The 17,177-nt window shown below is 41.9% G+C and overlaps 1 protein-coding gene across 1 annotated transcript in view; it reads right to left on the bottom strand.

The window, feature by feature from the left end:
• The window catches only part of map3k1 (mitogen-activated protein kinase kinase kinase 1, E3 ubiquitin protein ligase), a gene marked incomplete at its 5' end in the record, with an annotated part of 57,715 nt that overhangs the window by 12,259 nt on the left and 28,279 nt on the right, over positions 1-17,177 (bottom strand). Inside the window, 13 exons of the mRNA XM_080419447.1 lie at positions 1,629-1,947; positions 2,715-2,992; positions 3,717-3,973; positions 4,565-4,760; positions 5,902-5,993; positions 6,536-6,657; positions 7,644-7,934; positions 8,755-8,947; positions 10,866-10,947; positions 11,883-12,004; positions 13,617-13,768; positions 14,579-14,695; positions 16,220-16,420. Of these exons, the coding sequence (XP_080275573.1) occupies positions 1,629-1,947; positions 2,715-2,992; positions 3,717-3,973; positions 4,565-4,760; positions 5,902-5,993; positions 6,536-6,657; positions 7,644-7,934; positions 8,755-8,947; positions 10,866-10,947; positions 11,883-12,004; positions 13,617-13,768; positions 14,579-14,695; positions 16,220-16,420 (2,422 nt within the window). The remainder of the gene's footprint in view (positions 1-1,628; positions 1,948-2,714; positions 2,993-3,716; positions 3,974-4,564; positions 4,761-5,901; positions 5,994-6,535; positions 6,658-7,643; positions 7,935-8,754; positions 8,948-10,865; positions 10,948-11,882; positions 12,005-13,616; positions 13,769-14,578; positions 14,696-16,219; positions 16,421-17,177) is intronic.

A 17,177-nucleotide genomic window follows, 5' to 3' on the forward strand; every position in this document is an offset into this window, starting at 1 on the left:
ACTGATAATGAGCGGCACCAATAATCTTAATAAATAGGCCATATACTTAATGATTTATACTTTAAAAAATGTTCAAAGATAGCAGAAATAGCAGATCGTGTTGTCAGCTAGTAGATCTACTATTTGCACTATTTTTGAACATTTGTCAACAGATGAATTCGGAGAGATAAATGTAGACGATTCTGACAATTATGAAACAATTATAGTCTCTGTGCATAACTGTAGTCCAGAAGGTGGCATTCCTGTTCCTTTTCCCACGGCTTCGTTTGATTGGCTCATCGGCAGATTTGAACAGGAAACAATCTGCCACGATACTGGAATTTCGAACTTCAAAACGAAATCATGCAAAATATCGATATTCGGTTCCATTTTCGATAATATTGATAGCTAAAGTGCACACACTGACTGCAACAGTTTATGCGTCTCTCAACTCACTGTGGGAGAGATGAGGGAAGCGTACCGATATATATCGATACAGTGGAAAATGCAGATTGAAACCGTTTAAAATTTCCAGAATCGATCATTTATATTATATTTTTGACAACAGTCGAGTCAATGAAACAAAGCTATGGTGAACACTGAATCGGAAAAGGAAACGGTTATGCCACCTTCTGGACTACAGAAACTATTGCAATTAGCTCAAATGATTGCGGTGAGGTAATAGGCTCCATACAAAGCAGCCATATTGGCAAGAAATTGGACCCCTTCCTTACTTCCTTCAAAGGCGTCACCAATGATACAATGAACAGGCTCTGTTCCATTTAGTGTAGCACAGTGGTTCTCAATTTTGTTTTAATGTCAAGGACCCCCATAACTTTGAGAGTGTACACATTTGCACACTCTCAGCGTTACACATATTTGGAACCCCCTCAAGGAACCACAAGGGTCCCTGGACCACACTTTGAGACCCACTGGTGTAGCAGAGTGTTTCCAGTGAGCCCAACATGCACAATATCAGCCTGCAGCACCCTGACTCTGTTTGACCAGAGCCTTCTATTAGAGAGTTGCGCCAATGAGGGGTCAGAAACAGCGTCGGTCACGTGGTTCATGTAGCTGGAAATAGTGACAAGGAGCCGTCCACTTCAATGCATTCCGATGTACTTCCGGTTCAGGGATTTGTCACTATTCGCCAATGTATGTGTATGTAGAAGACCTGGCCCGAAGAAGTGGACGGAGTTGGCGTAACTCTCTAATAGATGGCACTGTGTTTGACCAGAATGGAACAGAGCCTTCATTAGTATCATTGGTAACACCTGCGAAGGAAGTAAGGATGAGGCCCAATTTCTTTCCAATATGGCTGCTGTGCATAGAGCCTATTATGTTATACACACAAAAGGTGGAAGTGGCGGCACTCCAAAATGAGAGAATGCAAGACAAAGGCTCAGTTGTACATTTTTATTATTATTATTACTAATAAAGAATGAACAAGTGAGCCTTTGTCTTGCATTATACGTCCAAAACTGTTACTTTTCAGGATTCAAATTCAAAAGTAGCAGATCTACAAGCTCAAAAAGCGTCTTTTCGAGCTTGCAGATCTGCTACTTTTGAGTGACGCTGTAGTGTGATCAAGATAGCCGATCATTTACGAAAAAAACCACAAAATATACAGTACTTGTGTCAGGCCTTACCGGGGATGCAGGGGGCTTTCTGAGCAGGAGCGCCACCTTGGCCGGGGTGGGAGGGCTTTGGTCTGTGGATGGAGGGGAGAGGCCGGCCCTGGCTGTGCGTGTCCAGGTCCTTGGACCTCTGTTGCTGCGGAGCGGCACACTGCATGCTGGGAGAGGACGCCCACGAGTGGTTGGAGGGGCAGGCCGCCGCCTTGCCCGACATGAAGGCCTGGCCTGAGATCTTGGCGCCTTGGGCCTCCAGGCCCGGGAACAACGCGGGCGGGTACAAACTGGAGGGCGATGGGAGAGTGGGCGATTGATCCATCAGCCGGTTGTGGACCTGAAACGGGGGGGGGAAAAAAAGTACTGAGATAATTTATCTGAGTAAAAGTAGCAACGACACAATGTAGAAATACCTTGTTACAAGTACAAGTCCTGTATTAAAGGGATAGTTCACCCAAAAAATGACTTATTTTCTATCGATTACACACCCCATGAAGCCTTGAATTCATGGAGTTTTTTGTTTTTGTCGCATTCCTTAGCCAATAATTTGATGACCGGCGAAAAGATGCTAATGACTCTTTGAGTCTCTTACCGGAAACGCAGCCAGTCATCAAATTATTGGCTTAGGAATGTGACAAAAACAAAAAAATCTCCACGAATTCAAGGCTTCATGGGATGTGTAATTGATATAAAATAAGTAATAGTTTGGATGAACTACTCCTTTAAGTAACCACATCAAAATATACTTACAGTATCGAAGTAAAAGTACTCAACATCTTTCCAAATTTGTCAGACTTCCGAAAATAGCAGAGTTACAAGCTCACAACACGTTGCATCGTGATGCGTTGCCCGCTTGTAGATCAGCTATTTTTGAATAGTCTATTTGTCTATTATAGACAAAGTATAAAATAGGGCTTAATGTGGTTAACGTACGTTTTGTAATAATAATCTAAATCTACAAAGTAAATAGTAACTAAAGTCTTCAAATAACTGTAGTCAGTGGAGTGAAAAGTACAATATTTGCCTGTGGAGAGGAAGTATTGAAAAACACACTTAAAGTACAGTACTTGAGTAAATGCACTTTAGTTACTTTGCACCACTGACCTGAACAGGCGGTTTGAAGCCGTCACCACCAGGGGGAGCTCCGGCTGCGCTGTGAAGTCCGCTGAGCGACATGGCGGTCAGCTGCTCCATCAGCTCCTCCGGACACGCGCCGCCACCGCCGCCAGCGGCCTTCCCGCTGAGACGCTGGCTCTTGCCTGCGGGCGGCGGCATCTTACGGCCGGGCGGGTTGCTTTTGGCGAGGGCGGGCGATGGCTCCAGGTAGGCGGCGGCGCCGCAGGCTTGTTCCTCGCCACTCTCCGCGCCAGGGCTGTTATATACTAAAAGTAAACGGAATAACGAAAACTTAGAATTGGAACAAACATCTCAGTCAACTGAAATAACAAATAAAAATGAGGCTTTACAAAACCAACTGAAATCAGAGAAAATGTCCTTAGTTTTAGCTTTGTTAACCCATTCAATCCAGGGAACGTTTTACAATTCTTTGGCTATTCAAAAATAGCAGATATACAAGCTCATAGCGCGGCACTGAGTGCCGCACTATGAGCTTGTAGATCTGCTAGTATTTTTTTTTTAAATTTGTGCAAATCTTTAAATATATATTTTTTGAAGCGAACAGTTGTAAAATATGAACAAATGTTTGCTTTAAAGAATATTATGTTCAAAGATTTGCACACATTTTCACGATTCAAAAATAGAAGATCTACAAGCACAATCTACATAGCGCGGCACTCGGTGCCGCGCTATGAGCTTGTAGATCTGCTATTTTTGAATAGCCAAAGACATCTAAAATGATTGTGCGTCCCCGGACTGAATGGGTAAAATATCTACAAAATATAGCAAAAATAGCAGATCTATAAGTTCACGGCGCACTGTGAGCTTGTGCATTTGCTATTCTTCTGAACTTGTTGAACACTAAACACAATAAAAAACTATTAATATTAAAATTGAGCCTTTTCACAAAATAAAAAACTAAACTAATCAAACTTTAAAAACTAATCAAAACTAAACTGAAATTTGAAAATATATAAAAACTTGAATAACCCTGCTCCACGCCCAGGCTGATGGCATCCAAGATGTCCATCTCCTCCGCGATGGCGAGCAGGCGCCGGCGCATGCGGGCGTAGTGGGTGGAGCTGGGCCCGCTCAGCATGTCCAGGAGCTTGACGAAGACGTAGGGCACGCGCGCCACCATGCGGGCGGCACCCAGGAAGACGCGGCGCGACAGCTTGCCCACCATGGCGTGGGAGTTGTCGATGGACTGGAGGGCGAAGCCGAGCAGGCGCAGGAGCTTCTGGTACCTGTCAGGAGAGAGAGAAAACGCACAGGGGTTAGAAATGGCCTCATGGATGTTTCAGATCATATAAAACAGTGGTTCTCAAACTTTTTCATGTCAAGGACCCCCAAATTGATAAATATTTGGCCACGGATCCCGATCTGAAAATATGTTGTGCCAGGGAACCCCAGGAGCAAAGATTTGTGTTAAAAAAAACTCTGTGCCGCGCTATGAGCTTGTAGAGCTGCTATTTTCACCGAACGTTGACCCGAGAATAGAGACATTAGGGTTCAAGTAAGTTTAAAGGTAGTGTAAGTGATATTTTTGGGGGGTTAAAACTAAAATATTTAGTTAAAAAAGTTACAAGCTTAATATTGTCATTGTAATCAACTATAGACCGTTTGTTCTCGACATATATTGTATTGTATGTATTTTCGTTTATTAAAGAGCTGGAGAGACAGAGACCCCTGTTACTGAACAAACACTCAATGATTACCATCACAGTATAGAGCTATTTAACAAAATAATATCACATTTTAGATCGTAAAAATGATCGTATAAACCTCCCCACATGTCAACATTCTTGAAATATCCTTTTCTTTGGTCGGGGTCTCACCTCTGCACGGGGGCTTGATTGTGGTAGCCGTCCAGGCCTCCAGAGATGATGTGGGGGTAGAACTCGTGTGGGACCTCCAGCAGCAGTCTGTCGATGAAGCACAGGCGTCCCAGCAGAGCTTGCCAGTTGGTGGCCTCCGGCTGGGGACCCAGCACACAGCTCAGCACGTAGTCCACGCCACCTAGACCTATGGATCCTACATACAACGAAGACAAGTTAACTCTTTCAGTGCCAATGAAATAAAACAAATATTTATATTATTTATAATTAATTATTGCGAACTTTTTTCTTTCTTTTTTTCAAAGTACCGGTAAAAAAAAAGTGCTTAGGAAGCGAGATACAGCCTTTTTCAGTTATAGGTTAAACAAAGAGTGGATGGAGCTGCAAATCTTCAGATAATGATATCTTGGGTTCTGAATTTAAAAAATTAAAATAAACTCGGGATTTCTTGTTCTGGCACTGAGGTCATAACCCTAAAACTCGGGATAACTCTGGGCTTGGCACTGAGAGAGTTAATATAAAATAAATACATTTCTTTTAAAATACTAAAATCTTTGCTTTCTGGCGGTCCCTGGAACTAAATATTTTGAGATGGGGGTCCGCGGCTAAATACATATCATTTTGGGGGTCCTTGACATGAAAAAGGTTTTAAGCACCATTGATATATAGCAACATAAGTTTTTTTCAGAAAACTATTAGGATTTAGAAGACATTTGTAGAATCCCCAGAAGCAAAGATTCGAGTTACAAATGTTCGCTTTAAAAATATATATATATTCAAAGATTTGCACAAATTTTCAGGATTTTTCAAAAATAGCAGATCAAGCTTGTAGATCTGCTATTTTTGAATAGCCAAAGATTATTTCCCGGGTCTAAATGGGTTAAATATACTGTTTTTGTTGTTGTCGTTTTTTTTTGTACCTTTCATACAAGATAAAAGAACAAAAAATTCAAAAGAAAATGTAGAGATAATTATGTTTGTCAATATAAAGAGAGAGAATCATTGCTTGTGATTCCTTCATCACAGAGTACAGAAGCAACACAGACATTATGGACCAAATTTGGACTTCCTGACCTGCTAACTGCACCAGTGGCTCACAAACTTTTTCATGTCATGTATTTGAAATATTTTGTGTCAAGGTGTGTGTTTTTTTGTTTTTAAATAGCCGATGCAACACATTGTTAGCTTGTAAATCGGCAATTTCTACTATTAAATAGGGCTGAAGTGGATAATTCATAAAGTTTGGGTCCCAGGCAAAATTTCTGTTTTGGATCTCAAGCTGTAAAGTTTGGGGGAACCACTGATCTATTCTAGAGGTGTTTCCATATGTGTGTTACCTGCTTTGAGCAGCTCTCTGCCCACCGCCAGCTCTCCAACCTGGCCCTTACACAGCTCCAACAGGGTGGACACCGACAGCTGACTGGTACGGCTGGAAAAAACAACGTTCTTTGTTGATTTCTTACAGAATGATTAGACTTAAGACTTGTCATATTTTATCAGTGGTGGATCAAATTGTTTACTTAAGTAAAAGTATCAAAACTGCAATGTAGAAATACTGTGTTACAAGTAAAAGTCCGGAATTCAAAATGTATAAGTACAAAGGTATTGGCATCAAAATGTACTTAAAAGTACCAAAAGTAAAAGTGCTAGTTATGCAGAATGTCCTGTCTAAAATGTGTAAAGGCTTTTGAAAATAGCAGATCTACAAGCTCACAACGCGTCGCCATGCGGCGCGTTGTGAGCTTGTAGATCGGCTATTTTCAAATAGCCAAAGTTTACATAGGTCTGAACTTAATTGAATTCATGGAGATTTTTTGGTTTTTGTCGCATTCCTTTGGAATGCGACAAAAACAAAAACAAAAACAAAATCAACTCAATGCTTCATGGGGTGTGTAATTGATAGAGAATACGTAATTTTTGGGGTACTCCTTTACCACTCCTTTAACGTCGTCAGTATTCCATCCAGCTCACCTGTTGGCGTCGGCACACTTGACCAGGATGGTTTCCAACACAGGCTGCAGTAGCTGCTGCAGACGTGAACACTCCGACACGGAATGGCAGGGCGTGTACACCAGCATGGCACGCAGTGTTTTCTAACGGAAACGACACATTTACACACCATTAGGTTACAGTCTAATATGCAAACACCGCATCAACAAGGTGAGTTACTGTAGGGCTGTTAACATTCCTCAGAAATTTAATTTGAACATTGGTCTTAAAAATTGAAGATATTCGAATATATTCGAATACTATTAACACATTGAATGCCAATCGCGTAGATCTACGCGAACCTATTTAAAGCCGCAGCGTGCCAATCACGTAGATCTAAGCGAACCGCCGATTCCCATTGAAATTTCCCCAGGTGCACTTTCCGATTTTTTTTTATCCATTTCCGTTTCCGGTCGGAAACAGAATTATTCGGGTTCCGTTTTTTTCGAATGTATCCGCTTCCTGTCTGGGATCCTGTTTAAAACTCGATTTTCTCGGTTGTTGTTTTTCTCCTCGCTGATCACTGTTTAGCGTTGATCCGCTGTATCTTCAAGATGGCGGCTCGGATTTGGAAACTGTTTTCGCTGGCCGTTTCTCACAGATCCGCTGTGTGTTTAGAACCAAATGAACGCGCACTTTTAACTTATTTAGCGAGGTCTGTGGTGACATGAAAAAAACTAAAAAACAACAATAAAACGCTGGCACTGTGAGTACATTATGATATTAAACTCTGGCATGGAATGTGTTAATATTATTATTATTATAAAAAATAAAAAATATATTTTGTTTGTTTTTATAACTTGATCCATAGTTTTTTGTATTGTCAAATAAACATTAATATATCTTTTTTTAATATAAATTTTTATATTCAAATATTTTTTTTCCCCATATATTCGAGGAATATTTGAATATCGAATATCAATTTACCAGCCCTATCACACTGTCAGGGCTGGAATGTGGACTTCACGTCTGCTACACAATTACAATACTAGTGATTCTCAAACTATTTAATACAAACGTGTTCCCCGACCCAACGTTTGGGAAACACTGGTCTACAGGAACGCCAACGACGAAAGGCGGGAACTCTCACCAAAGCGGCCACGTAGACTTTGTAGACGGGGTCGGCGCACACCATGGAGAGAATGCTGCAGCACGACTCCACCACCACGTCACCGGAGGCGCTGTTGCATCGGGCCGTGCCCCCGGCCCCGGCCCCGCCGCCGCCCCCTCCCCCCGCCCCTCCCCCCATCCCGGGACACGAGTGCTCGCCGTTGGCGAGGAGCAGTGCCCCGCTGACGTCGTGAGAGAGGCGCCGCAGCGCCATCTCGCGCACCGTCCAGTTCCTGGAGAACAGGCAGCCCACCAGCTCCACGCCGAACACCTGGGGGGGAGAGAGAAGCAACATGTTAGTTATAGCAGTGGTGGAAGAAGTACTCAGATATTTTACTTAAAGGGATAGTTCACCCCCAAAATTACATAATTTTTTCAATTACACTATTGGGTGAGTAATTGATAGAAAAATCAATTACTTCAATTGAATTCAAGTCATGGAGACTTGAATTCATGGAGATTTTTTTGTTTTTGTCGCATTCCTAAGCCAATAATTTAATGACTGGCGACTCAGTCTCCTACCGGAGTGGTAGGAGACTCAAAGTGTCAACTTTGAGTCTCCTACCGGAGACATTAGCATCTTTCCGCCGGCCATCAAATTATTGGTTTAGGAATGCGACAAAAAAAAAAGGCTTCACTTAGTTACTTTACACCACTGCATATTAGTTAGTTAGTTAGTTAGTCAAAGACTTCCATTTGCACTTCACGCAGTGATTCACTTGCAATACTAGTGAGGGTGTTGCAAGTGGGCCCCCAATAATTAGCAAAACTATAAGGTAATATTAAAAAAAGTAAGTATTGTAAAATGAAAAGAAAATATTGTTTGTGTGCATTTTCAGAGCATGTTTATTTTAATCTTTGTTGTCTTTGTTTGTGTTCCGGCTTGGATTAATGGGACCAATGTAGTACACTTCAAGTTCTTATTTATTTACGTTTTTTTAAGAAAAAATACCATGCACTTTTATAATGGCCAGATTAAAAAAAACATCTGTAATTTTTAATGGGAAATAAATCTTCATTACCCAGGGACATGGGTTTAAGGCGCTCCTGGAACTGAAAGTCTAATAATAATTGAATCTATCTCTGCTCACGTTAATCCAGGGCTCTGCCAGTTCTTTGTAGGTGTGAGGGATGTGCTGCTGGGTGCTGCTCTGTGGCAGGGTGATGTCTCCGTCTTGAAACGGCGTCCTGAGAGAGGGCGTCTTGCTCTGGGACAGCGACAGAGAGGTCTGCAGCTGGGGGTCGGGCCCAGACGACGCTTCCGATGACCCCAGAGACTCGCGGCTGCACACGAAAACACACACAAGACCGGAGGAAAAACGGAATCAGTGGGACAATGTGTGGACTATGAGCTTGCAGATCTGCTATTTTTTGGGAAAATCGTGAAAATGTGTGCAAATCTTTGAATATGTGTTTTTTTTTTAAGCGGACATTTGTAACTGTCAAATGTCTCAACAAATGTCTTATTTTTTTCTGAAAGAAATATTGTTGCTACATCAGTGTTTCTCAAACCTTTTCTTGTCAAGGACCCCCAAAATTACATGTTTTTGGCCACCGATACCCCATCAAAATGTGTTGTTCACTTATACTGTATGTTGGTTTGTTTACTGTTGAGTGAGAAAACAATGTTGCACATTAAGCTAATCATCTGGGGACCACCCATAATAATTTGGGGACCCCCCATGGGGGTCTTGGCCCCCAGTTTGGGAACCACTGCATTAGAGCGTAATGTTTATTGAGACTGGAATGTGCACAAATATTTCTTCACTAATCGGTTTTACTGTAAGTGTAATACATATTCTGAACTTGCTCCAAACAAAAAACTAACCACTATCATGAATCTAAGTCAAACTTAACTGAATTAAAAAAATTAAGAACAATTATAAATACAAAATAACAATATAAGGAACCAAACAATTATTCAAAGGTGAATAATACGGTTGGTTCTGTAAGTATATTGTGGCATTATAACAATTTGAAAAATAAATAAACATATTTTTCACCAGATGGCACTTGTGAGCCATAATGAAAAATGACTTGTTCCTAGTCTATGAATGGATTATTACATACTGGCTAAGAAACTCATTTTAACTATGTATATATTTTCTTTAATCAAATTACATTCTCTGGGAATACAAAAAAAAAGTAGGGGTGTTTGAAACAATTTTGGGGGGGGGGGCCCAAAAAAATACATTTTAGGGGTTGGGAACACCACAGTGTTAAGCTATACAGTTGCCCACTATTTTTCAGATTCGTACTCATTGACTCAAATGTTAAGAGAAAATGTTTCCCTGATGCTCTTTACTGTCTTCACTGGCAATGTGTGTGTCAATCCATGTCACTAAAGCCATACATCCATGCTGGCATATGTTTATAAGGACAATAGCAAATAATAGACCAGATAAATTAACACTTTATTAGATCAGAATTATATTTAAAAAATCTGGCCATGGTCATTTCAAATGCAAAAAGTGATCTTATCCTGTTCTCCCCTACCATATAATTATTAAGAATGCATTATAATAAACTTGAGGCAAAAGTTGCATTTAATTGCTGATCTAGGATCAGTGTCATTACCCTAAATGTAACTTTTAAAACGAACAGCTCAACATTATCAAATAAAATAGTAATCCCATTGGTGAAAATACTTGGAAAATGTACCTGAGGGGGCTGTTAAATAACAACATACCGTTTCAAAAACCTTCAAGAGAAATCACTGATAGATTAGCTTGCATCCATAACCCTTTCTGTGCGAGCGAGCGGGCGCGCAAACACACAGAAGGAGAGATGGAAGTTAGCTGTGTGGCACACACAGAGACACGTTACGTTGTAAAACGCCACACACACACACACACACACTGCAGCGGACGTTCAAAAGAACGTCCAGAGTGCATGGTTTTCACATTGTTAAAAAGTGAAGCTGAGCGAATGTTCATTTGTCGTTCAAACTTCTTCCCCAACCGCGTCATGGTATTTACTCCCCGTGGAAAGCCTGGAGATGCAAGGTTAACGTCATGGCAGAAAGCGGGTGACTACCTGACTGATCAGACTACCTGGAGCGGACTTCAAAATAAGGCTCACACTTATTAGTATAACGTATTATTATTTTAGACAACGCGTGTTTTATTTTGAAATTCACAACATCCTTCCTGAACGGCAAGCGATCGACCTTTGCTCCAATCATACATTGGCCTCGAGTTACCTGTAGAGGTCGTGGAACTTCCAGTTGGTTCGACACAAGGGACAGATTAGCGCCTCGTTGTTCCTGCGACACTCCTCCGCCCCTGAAGGACAAGACAGACTCATGAACTCAAAACAGTAAAAGAATTAAGAGAAGAACAACAAAAACTATATATTTCTTTATTTATTTAATGTGCAACATCACCCCAAGGGGTCTCTGTGCACTTCACAAGAGGTCATACAACAAAAACACAGTAGCAAAGAAACAGCAATGAATTCAATAAAACTAGGGGGAACCATAGTGCAAGGAAAAAAGATGGGTTTTTAGTATAGATAAAGAAATGTCCAAAGAGTCGGCATCAGCTGTAGGGAGAGCATTCCAGAGATAGGGGGCACGACGTGTGAATGCTCTGCCCCCAACTGTTTTTATTATGTGTTGTGACTGTGAGGAGACCAGCATCCTGGGAGCTAGTGGTCGTCCAGGGATGTAAGGTTTTATTAGACTGGACATGTAGGATGGAGCATGTCCATTTAAGGCTTTATAGGCCAGGAGTAATTGAATAGCGTCTTTTCTGTTTTCACTCTATACATTAAATGTCTTTGCGGGAAATAGCGGATCGACAACGGGTCGCAGCTGCGGCGCGTTGTGAGCTTGTCGATCTGCTATTTTCTGCGAAAGCTTTCCCCACAATACGGATGCTGGGGTTTAAGTGGTTTAAAGACATATTTCACTTTAATTCGATTAGTCACTCCATGGAGACTTCAATTCATGTTTTCGTTTTTGTCGCATTCCTAAGCCAATAATTTGACGACCAGCGGACCGGTAGGCAGCGGTTCCGGTAGGAGACACAACGGAGACTCTTTGTGTCTCCTACCGGAACCGCTGCCGGTCATCAAATTATTGACATAGGAATGCGACAAAAACAAAAAAAATATCCATGAATTTAAGTCTCCATGGAGTGACTAATCAATATATAAAAAAGGTCATTTTGGGGGTGAACTATCGCTTTAAAGGGGTCATTTACTGTGTGCCACTCACAGATGGACATGCAGTGGTGGTGCAGCTTGTTGCGGCAGCCTTCCTCGCACACCGTCAGGCTCTCCTCGTCCAGCATGTCCAGCAGGCAGATGGGACACATCTGCTCCTCCTCGTCCTTCAGACTGCACACACACACACACACACACACCAGCACAACATGTACACACACACACACACCAGCACAACATGTACACACACACACACACACACACACACACACACACACACACACACACACACACACACACACACACACACACACACACACACACACACACACACACACACACACACACACACACACACACACACACACACACACACACACACACACAGGATAAAAGACAATGTCCAACGTCAGGAAGAAATCCTTGTATCTCCTTTAGGATTTTTACGATTCCGGTTCCTTAACAATTCTCTCTTAACAGTCCGATTCCTTAACGGTTCCTATGGGTGGTTCCATATGGACCCTTGCAGGTCTGTAACTCTAAGAGTGTACAAATAGAACCATATGGACCCTTACAGGTCTGTAACTCTGAGAGTGTACAAATAGAACCAAATAAAAACTACAATACAAATAAATAAACGATAACTAACTGAAACTGTATCGTTGCGAACGCAGCGGAAGGAGGCGCGCCTCCGCGCAAGTGGAGCTTACTATGAAACCGTGCTCGGGTTGTGTCTCTCTCTGTGTGCAGTATGTCTCTGTATCTCTGTGTGCAGTATGTGTGGCTCAAATCCTCAACCCTGTGTGCAGCCAAGTAAATGTCCAATATAGACGTACCATACATCAAATGAAAGGTCTTTGAAAACTGAACACACCTGTCAAGGTTGCGTTTAAGCCCGCCCCTTCCCCCGGAAGCCACGCCCCGGAGAAGGCTCCTAAAAACTCCCCATTGAAACCCCATGTTAAATGAAAAGTGCCCGAATCGCTCCCAAACTTTTTCTACCCCCCCTAAGTGGGGGTCTACGAACAAATAATTCGGGCTCGGATTTTGGCTCCGCCCCCCGGAAGTGGGTGAAACAGGCACTTCAAACACTTTGTTGAATTGTTCAAAAACATTCAAAGTTTTTTTTTTGTGAATTTGTATTTGTCTAAGATGCTCCTTTTAACGCAGAATTTGTTTCTATTTTTTATATATATTTTTTATTGGTTATTGGTTTTAGATGATTTCTTTTCATTATTATTTATTTTTTTTGGCGTTCGCTTCCCGCGTTCGCGCGTCTTACTTGTGTGTTTACAAAACTAACTGAAATTATGGACAAAATGCCCTTAGTTTTCGTTTGTGGACGGTTGGTGGTTCATCTGTAACTGAATACATTTTTTAATAATATCTTTTGTTAAGTTTTTATCACACAATACCTATTCAATCCTGCACCTGACAAATAACCCAAAGCATAAAAAAAACTAAAACTAATAAAAACTAAAACTAGTAGCATTTTCAAAAATAAAAACTAGCAAATCTGCTCAAAAAACAAATTAAAACCAACTGAATTGGGAAAAATATATATTCAAAACGAACTAAGACTAAACTAAAATGAAAAATCCAAAACTATTATAGCCTTGGTGTGTGTGTGTGTGTGTGTGTGTGTGTGTGTGTGTGTGTGTGTGTGTGTGTGTGTGTGTGTGTGTGTGTGTGTGTGTGTGTGCATGTGTGTGTGTGTGTGTGTGTGTGTGTGTGTGTGTGTGTGTGTGTGTGTGTGTGTGTGTGTGTGTGTGTGTGTGAACATCACCTGTTCTCGTTGCTGTTGACAGCGGTGCTGGACGGTCCCGCGGCCGCGTGTGGGTTGGACATGCGGGACACAAACTTCTGGATGGTGTTGCGGGAGGGAGCCTTGATCCGGGAGCTCCGCCGACTGTGGTACTTCTGGAACAAGCTCTCCACCTGGACAACCACAGTGGAGGAACAAGAACTACTTGAGAACAAGTACCAATACCACAAAGTAGCAATACAATCAAATATACTAACAGTTAACAAAACATACTCACACAAGTAAAAGGCCTGTATTCAAAATTTTGCCTAAGTAAAAGTTGAAAAGTATTGGCATCATAATACAAAAGTTAAAGTACTCAAAGTACGAAAATAGGCTCTATGCACAGCAACCATATTGGAAAGAAATTGGGCCTCTTCCTTACTTCCTTCACAGGTGTTACCAATGATTCTAATGAAGGCTCTGTTCCATTTCATGTAGCACAGTGGTTCACAATCCTTTTAATTTCAAGGACCCCCATAACTCTGAGAGTGTACAAATGGAACCAAATGGACCCTTACGGGTCCATTTGGTTCCATTTGTACACTCTCAGCGTTACACACCCGTAAGGGACCATTTATAACCCCCTCAAGGAACCATGAGGGTCCCTGGACCACACTTTGAGACCCATTGGTGTAGCAGAGTGTTTCCAGTGAGCCCAAAATGCACAATATCAGCACCCTGACTCTGTTTGGCCAGAATGGAAGAGAGCCTTCATTAGAATCATTGGTAACACCTGTGAAGGAAGTAAGAAGAGGCCCAATTTCTTTCCAATATGGCTTCTGTGCATAGAGCCTATTGTCCCATTTCATAAGTTCTATTTGAAATGTTTCCTTTTCTTTTTCCCTTTTTCTCCCCAATTTAGTCATTATGCCAATTCTTGGCACCAACCTGTGAGTGTACGTCAGACGGAATGATGCTGATGGAGGGTGTAAAACGCTTACCTCAAAGTTTTTGAGTGTCTTCCTCCACAGCAGGGGGTCCGAGGGCTCCAGCTGGAAGACCCTCAGCATGACGAACAGGACATGGATGCAGAACGCCCCCCGACCACAGCTACACGTCTACACAGAGCAGAGACACAGTCACACTTTCACTCATTCCTGAGGAGGATAGAATTTGTTTGTGTGACTTCGAAGAAATCGAAAATGAAATAACATTTTTGTTTTATTGTCCATTGAATTATGTTTTAGGAAAGTTATTTTCTTTTTAAAATGTCTAAAAGGGAGTTTGAAAAACAGTGTTTTTCTATATTGTACACCTATGCATTGATTTATATGTCGTGTCCTGTAAGTTCATGTGGGCTGGCCACCTTTGGTGCATGACGCAAAAATAAAGAAATCAATCATTAATTAAGCAACGTTACATAACAGTTACAATCGAAATATCTCTGCCGTCGGGCAAAAAGTCCAAAATATTCACTTTTCAGAAAAACAAAACAAAACAAAACATGTGTTTAGAACACTGCCTCATCAAAGTTGGTATGGTGACTTTATACATGGTCAGATACTTGAATGTGTCCTTATATTATTATTACTTTACCCAAATACAGCTCAAGTGAAGTTAGGTGGTTTTGACCATTAATGTAGAGATTAATGATCAAATGTGGAGTATTTTTTCCGTCTGACTTCACCATTCTAATCAATGGGGGACAAACCACCTAACTCCACAAGTAGGAGTTGGCTGGTTTGAACCATAGAGGTTTGAACGACAGTTTGAGGAATGGATCCAATGGAGTTAGTAGGTTTAGTCAGAAGCACTTTTTAATACTTTTCATTGGTTCAATATTTGTAAAAAATCACACACAGTGTTCAATAGCACAGATTTATAAAAAATGATGAAAAATAGAGAAAGCTGGTTTCTGCCCGACAGCAACAAAATGCTGTTCACTCTTGAACCCTAGGTGGCGCAATCAAAATCCTTTGTTCCCTGGATTCCTAGGATCATGATGCAACTCCCCATACGGGCTCCAGCCATTTTGTGCCAGACTGAGCACTTTATGTTTTCTTCAAAACACACTTTTTGCTATTACTCCAAACAACGTTTGCCCAAAACTCACACAAACCGGTACCCATTATCTCTGGAGTCATGTGATCAAGATGTATCAGTCAACACTTTCACAGATTCCATTCCGATTGACTATGGGACTGTCGTCCCGGGTAGACAACCCGGCATGGCGGGGATCTGCCATTTCCCCGTTAATGCTCTAGAGCAAGTGGTTCTCAACCAGTGGTACGGGGACCACCAGTGGTCCTTGGGGGGGGGTACCAGGGGGTCCCCAGCGAAATGAGTTAACAACGCGTCACAATCATTTTAAGCACTTAGCTTTGGCTATTCAAAAATAGCAGATCTACAAGCTCATAGCCGCGCTATGAGCTTGTAGATCTGCTATTTTGGAAAAATGTGTTCAAATCTTTGAACATATATTTTTTAAAGCGAACGTTTGTAACTCAAATCTTTGCTTCTAGGGGTCCCTGGCACAAAACGTTTTCAGATGGAGGTCCGCGGCCAAATGTATATCAATTTAGGGGTCCTTGGCATGAAAAAGAACCACTGCTCTAGAGCGTGGGAACTTGTGGGCTAGGTACCTGCGGTCCGATGAAGACGCGGTACTTGTTGTCGGGGCTGTCTCCTCCGATCAGGAAGGAGTTGGGTCCGATCTGCTGCAGCAGGTAGAGACGGGCTCTCATCACTTTGTGCACGCGGCGGTTGGTCTCCTCGGGGCTGTAGGGCGAGAAGCCGTCGGGGGAGGGCGCTCTCCTCGGCGGCGTCACCCGCCCGCTCTGAAACTGACAAAAAAAACACGCAGCTTTTGGTTAAAGGCAGCCGATCCAGGGTTGTTATAGTAAACTAAACGAAATAACCAAAACTAGAACAAAACAGACACGTTAAGTATAACTTAAACCGCTGTTTCCCAGACAGCGGACCCATTTTTATGGGTTGTGAGAAAATAACCCCTTTTTAAATGCCTTTTTTTGGGGGGGGGGGGGGGGGTTTAGATTTTAAAACATTTCAACAACAAAAATAATAAATCAATAAATCTATAAAAGGAATTTTATAAATTAAAGAGATGCCATCAATACAAAATAAAAAATAAACGTTTAAAAAGTAGTGAAAATAGCCGATCTACAAGCTCACAACGTGTGAGCTTGTACATCAGCTTTTTTTCACTACTTTGGGTCCCGGGGAGACATAAAATGTCTCTTTTGTGTCTCGAGCTAAAACGTCTGGGAACCACCGACTTAAAACTATAACTGTAAACCACTGGTTCTCAAAGTGCGGTCTGGGGACCCCCAGGGGTCCTCGAGGAGGGTTCCAGGGGGTTCCCAGCAGAAATGTGTTAATCAGTTCTAAACCCTATAGACGTCAGCTATTTTTAATGGGGTCCCTGGCACAAATATTTTCAGATGGGGGTCCTTGGCATAAAAATGCTTGAGAACCACCGTCTTGAGGCATCTTTGAGGGAACAGCAAATCTTTTAATGCAGTGATTTACAGCTAAAACCACAGTGCACCGTGTTGACTGGCTGTACAAGTCAAGACAACT

This window comes from Gymnoscopelus braueri, assembly GCF_963280865.1.
Source record: "Gymnoscopelus braueri genome assembly, chromosome: 22".
Taxonomy (NCBI): domain Eukaryota; kingdom Metazoa; phylum Chordata; class Actinopteri; order Myctophiformes; family Myctophidae; genus Gymnoscopelus; species Gymnoscopelus braueri.